The 6,000-nt window shown below is 39.6% G+C and overlaps 1 protein-coding gene across 1 annotated transcript in view; it reads right to left on the reverse strand.

Moving 5' to 3' along the window:
* The window catches only part of CSMD3 (CUB and Sushi multiple domains 3), a 576,345-nt gene that overhangs the window by 168,527 nt on the left and 401,818 nt on the right, over positions 1-6,000 (reverse strand). Inside the window, exon 39 of the mRNA XM_018567203.1 lies at positions 1,039-1,227. Within this exon, the coding sequence (XP_018422705.1) occupies positions 1,039-1,227 (189 nt within the window). The remainder of the gene's footprint in view (positions 1-1,038; positions 1,228-6,000) is intronic.

Raw genomic sequence — 6,000 nt, forward strand, 5'->3', positions numbered from 1 at the left:
GAGAAACCATGAAGCAATGGCACATATAAGGGGCGGCTGAAAAGTTCTGAGCCTATTTAAAATCTAAATTAAATTCTGAAAAAAATAAAATTCTATACAGTCACCCTAAAATTCAATACGCTTTTAAAAAAAATGTCTGAAGCGCCCTAAGACCATTAAGAAAATAAGTTTGATATTTACTATTAAAATGCTTCTCTATCGCAGCTTTCATCTCCTCATCGTCCTAAAATCTTTGTGCCCTCAACTCTTTCTTCAAATTACTGAATAAGAAATAGTAACTGGGGGCCAGGTCAGGACTATAAGGTGGATGGTTTGTTTCTTCAAAGCCAGTTTCTCTTAAGGCACACCTCGAAACTTGTGCAATGTCAACTGGTGTATTTTGCAAAAACAAGACGCCCTTTGAGATTTTGCCTCTTCTTTTCTCCACAATGAATCGATGACTCAGACATGGTGATGCTCATGGTACAATTACTCAGAGCATACTGAGGCTGATTACTTGAAACTGTCCTTATATACCTACAGGGAGGTACTCAACTAGTGACATACTGGACAAGCAATTATAGTGATGGTAAGTACCTCAGGCTCAGAACTTTGTGCCTGTACCCAAGCACTACAATGAATAGATCTCCCAAACCTACACCCACTTCACTTAACCCAATTAGAGCATGACTTAAACCTAAATATATTTCAATGACCCTGTCACTATACTAAAGTTCTCAAATAAAGGCATATCTAAAAAGAACAGTGTAAATACTAACCTCTCCTGCTGCCTGCAAAGCTAAACACTGCTTTCTCCCTGATAATTGTTTCCCTGCTATTTGCTGAACATATGATACGTCTGGGCATGCCAATCTCCTGCTTTCCCTGCAGCTCTTACTGGTTCTTCCTGCTAACCTCCTCACCACTAAAGTTTTACTTTACTCTCATTATGCAAATAAATGGAAAGGAATACATTTCTTTGGGGTGTGCAGAATACAAGTGATACTATATATGGCTGCCCACTCTTCTGAAAAGAAAATGACTGACAGTAGTACGTACCATCACAGCGAGGTATTGGATGGTTCCAGTTTCGGCTGATTCCATGCAGACAGGTGAGTGCAGATTCTCCAATCAGTGAGTAGCCAGGATAACACTCAAAAGAAATGGTGTGTCCCACTGTAAAATCATTCCCAATTACAAACCCATTGCGGAATGGACGGGGGTCAGGACAGCTCTGTAATTGGTACGCTGGAGGTAATAGAAGGAAGCATATAATGAAAAACAGTTGCATATACATTTTCACAATTAAAGGACAATTTGATTAAGCACTCCCCTATGCCACCAAACTGACATTTCCACTGTATGCTCTAGCTATCAGTCTCAAAACCATCTTTGCCAAGACTTGCACACTTCTGGGAAACTATAGTCCAACATGTAAATATTAAATGTTAATGTTGACAATAGGCAAAACACAAACACAGAGGTGGGACGCTTTTGTACTCTCCACTGTTTCACTCATCCTGCTCCCTAATAACCATTTCATGAAGCCATCTTTTAAAGAGGTTTGCTCTATAGCTAGCAAGGCATGTAGCTCTGAGGAAGGGGGGACCTCCTCCTAAACACATTAGCTGCTAAGGATTTCACAAACCCCTTTAGTGGTTGATCCTCACCATGGTTGTCATTGTGCAGATTCCTGCTTTTCCAGGGCTGGAGATGTATATGCTGTGATTTACCTGGCGTATGTGAATAGTTTGATGTATTTTACATATATTATAATTAATAAATGGTAGTACACTAGGGGACGGCGCTGTCTTTTTGTTTTCTTTGCATGTACCACAAGGAATGTTCCCAATACTAGGGATGTTCAGATACCAAGTACATGTACAGATACATTTCCAGCTCCAAGACTAGACTAGAGAAAAATTCAAAAGTTAGGAGGCAAATTTCATTTTTAAGGAGCATGCAGAGCTACTGGGATTTGTGCATCACTGTTTTAATGTATATATTTTTTTTATACATATTTATTTGGGATGCACCTATACCTTGTTTTCAAGTACAAGTACTAATACTTGTCCAAGTACTCACAGATACAAGTACTGATACATTTTTGTTTATTGTCAGTTTTTCTAAAACAATACAGACTAATGATTTCAGGACAGTGATGGAGCGCCAGAGCTAGGTCCCAGCTGCAACCGCTGCAACCCTGGTAGTTCAGGTGAAAATGCTAAGTATCGGCACTGGTATCTGAACTGGTATCTGAACATACCTACCCAATATCCTCCAGGACGGCAGCCTCCCTGATTGATCATATAATTGGAAAGGATACTGAATTCAGATTGACTTTGGTCCACATACCGTTGAGGTCTAGATATTTGTAGCAAGGTATGTAGCTTTACCTGGCTTTACACATTAAAATTAGATTATACAATCACTGTCTAATCAACTTTATATTTACCAGTGAAAGGTCCTATCTAAGCAATCCATTCAGTATATATGCAATCAAGTAGGAGTTCATACTAAATAGTGGTTGGTAAATCTAAAGCAGTGTGTATGATATAATGTTTTCACTCATATACTTTAGAGTTATCAGAAAGGCCATTAATATAAAAGATGCATGCTGTGTGTTTCATTACCCTCTTGTACAATGTAAGTGGTTTGGTTAAAATACTCTGTTTCAACTTCTTTAAAATTTTTATACTGGCTATATATTTTTTAATGGCATAAACTGAACTTCTTCTTTTCAGCCCAATTAAACTTTTTAAGTTGATTTCTTGATATATTAGCAAGATGTCCTCGGAAAAGGGGCTCTGAGAAAGGCCGAAAGTTAGCAATTTCTTCCAATTATAGTATTAAATTGTTTTGTCAAGAATTAATGATTTAATTCTGCCAAATAAATTACTTTGTGCAAATACTGAAGCATGTTTCTTTCATGTTAGTTAATTCACTGTCCCCTAATCCCAGACCATCTCTTGGAGAATATTAGATATGCCATTGCTTAAAATGACTTATCAGTTTTACAGTAGACATATCATATTTAAAACTCAGCAAGCGTTGTCAATTTCATTATACGAATTGTCTATATTGCTCTTTGTACTTTTATTTTAAGCCCAACTGAGCTTTCACAATGCATTCCAGGTGCATAACAATAAAAAATGTTTAAAGTCTTACAATTTGTTTTGTAAGATATTAAGCAGATACAGATTGAGTAGAAAAGTTTGCCCCCTGCCATCATGCTGTAGAGAAGGACTCTTGCTCTCTATGTGGAAGCATAGGTATAACACACCCCCTGCTTAGTTACAGGTATAGTTCTCCATTCAGCAGGGAGTGTGAGCTTTGTTGATTGCAGAGCTAAAGGCCCACAGTTGAGTTCAAAGGTCTCCTGCTGCTCTTTATCATGACACATCATGGAAGTCTTGGGCACCCAGGAGGGACAGGTAACCCTGGACACATGGCGGGAGGGAACATCTTCCCAGCAGTGTAAAATTGATCACTTCTACTAGAAAGGTGGCAGCCAGGAGAAATAAAGGGAAACTCTCAGCTGCTTTAGTGTACGGGAATAAGTCTACACAACCATAATAATTGCAATGGCGGTGGCAAAGTTGATTTTTTTTAAGCAGTTTTATCTAAGTAGATACTTAGCTAAATAAGAAATACTGAAAGTTTCTGTTTTGGTAAAATCGCGGCAACAGCTAAATCAGTAACTTCACTGCAAAATCAGTTTTGCCTAAAGCACTCCACTTATTCCTCTGCTGTGGAGGTACCAGAAAAAAGGCCATGATATTGTGGTGTATTCTTGTATTCAATCCAATAAAACCGAGTTTTAAAGTGTATTTCCACTTTATTAAAAAATGCAGCTCACCTTTTTTCAGGAAACTCTAGGACTCTAGGACTGAGGGGGCTGGGGGCATTTTGTTTGAAATAAATAACCCTGCCTGTACTGTGCTGGCATATTTAATTAATACTTGTAACCTAGATCAATAGGACTGTCTGTCCTAACAAAAGAGATCTCGAGGCAGTGAATATAAATGCACTTTCAAAAAACTCTCCCTCAAGTCTGGTACACACGAATTTCGGCCAGTTCCAACAGAACCAACCGAAAATCCTACCGTGGGTGCTGCTTTCGGCACCCTTTTGCCCGATGTCCCTTGATCTGCTGATTGAAGGAGATGGTTGGAAAATTTGGGGCCGAACGGAGTTGGTAGCCAATCAGCTACTAGCTCCATTGGGGTAATCTGGGTAAGCTGAGTGACCCACGCATCATCCTCCTCTGAACAAACAGCTAGAAAATTAAGAAATGTTTTTAAAAGTTGTTTTAGGTTTGCTTTGTGAATGGGAACACACACACACACACACACACACACACATATAAAATTTGACTGCAAATACACTTTAAGCATCTTTCTTATTTCATATGTTATTGTTTTTGCTGTTATTATTTCCAAAAAAAATCTAAAATAATTTAAATATTCACAAATAAAGAAGAAAACTTATCTGTAGCTCTTGTTTCATGTAAGCGAGTGTTGTGACTAACTGCTGCTTTGAGAAGACCTTTTCTGTATTTTATTCAACAGAATGACTGCACGCCTAAGCGGCATTCTCCAACTCTCTGTAGTATGTTTGGAGAAGTGTCAAGCTGTCGAAAACAATGTACATCTTCAAGTCATACCAGAACATCTTCACTACCGCTCTGTAATATATGTGCAAATGCTCAAGAGTAGGTTTCGTACGACAGAACATATTTATTTTCACAGCTAGGTTTTGTTTTCACAGATACAGAAAAATACTTGTCACCACAGTACTGGAAGATAGCATGCCTAGTGTCTTATATAGATCAAGATGACCTGATATATGGCGTGCAAAATGTGACATGTATGTTTTAGCTGTAGATAGTTGTGTGTGATAATGTCAACATTATATGTAACTGAAATATTTTTGTCTATGTAACAGAAAAAAAGAAGGCTTAATAAGAGCTGTTCTGACACATCAGGTGGCCAAGACCAGAGAACTCACTGTATGCACTTCCTAAACAGAGCCAAGTCATCTGCAAGGCAGTCTAGGCAGCAGACTAAGGCCTGGTGAATGCCCAGGGGGCCCAGGTACAAACTTCAGGCTCCTGCAGTAAACCGAGGTGATAGCACAAAAGCTGTGCACCTGACTTATCAATGTCAAAAGAGGTAAGTTGCTTAGGGCCCCATTCTGACCTTTCTCTGTTCCTCAATGTCCCTATATTATTTGGAAAATAACACCACTGTAGCCTATAAAAGGAAAGAGTAAGGACATTTCTACTGGAGTTTTAAGCTTAAGTTTATGTAAAACCAAACTCTTTAAAAAAAATGAGTAGGGAATTAGTTTATCGGACCCCAAAAACAAAAATGTATATATTGCAGCTTACAAGTCTTGAGACATGGTGGTTTCATTAGTTTCAGGCTAAGTACATTTTCTCACAGTACAGACAATACCTGTTGTAACCTCCTGCACAATCAACTGAAATCTCAAACAATGTTATCAGCTCTCACAAATTCTCCTTCATATTATGGAGATGAGGAGAGGGTAGAAGTGTTTGTAGACCAAATCAGGAAAACAGCCTACTGCGAATACAACACATAGATACAGTACAGTGAGTAAACATTGTCACTCTATCACAGGAAATGTGTTACTGGCAGGATCACCAGGTGAACATAATGGGGTCTATTCACTAAGCTGCTGAAGGATCTAGCCATAGCTTCGGCTGATCCTTTGGCTAGCTTCGGCCCCAGGACCCCTTTGGTTCAGTAAAACCGAAGGGCTGCTGTACGGGCTATTCACTATAGCCCATACAGCTCCCAAAGTTGTCCGAGCGGCTCAGTTGAGCCGAAGGCATATGCCTCGGCTCGACTGAGCCGAGGTGAAAGCCGAAGCTGGCCGAACAGCTGGCCATTGGCCGGCCGACAGCCTGCCTCTGACAGCTGGGCGGAGCCAGCCGTCATCTCACGGCTGGCTCCGGCCACTTGCAGAGAGATCAGCGTCCCTGGTTATCAGGTA

This window comes from Nanorana parkeri, unplaced genomic scaffold (assembly GCF_000935625.1).
Source record: "Nanorana parkeri isolate BGI_ZX_2015 unplaced genomic scaffold, ASM93562v1 scaffold1019, whole genome shotgun sequence".
NCBI classification, from domain to species: domain Eukaryota; kingdom Metazoa; phylum Chordata; class Amphibia; order Anura; family Dicroglossidae; genus Nanorana; species Nanorana parkeri.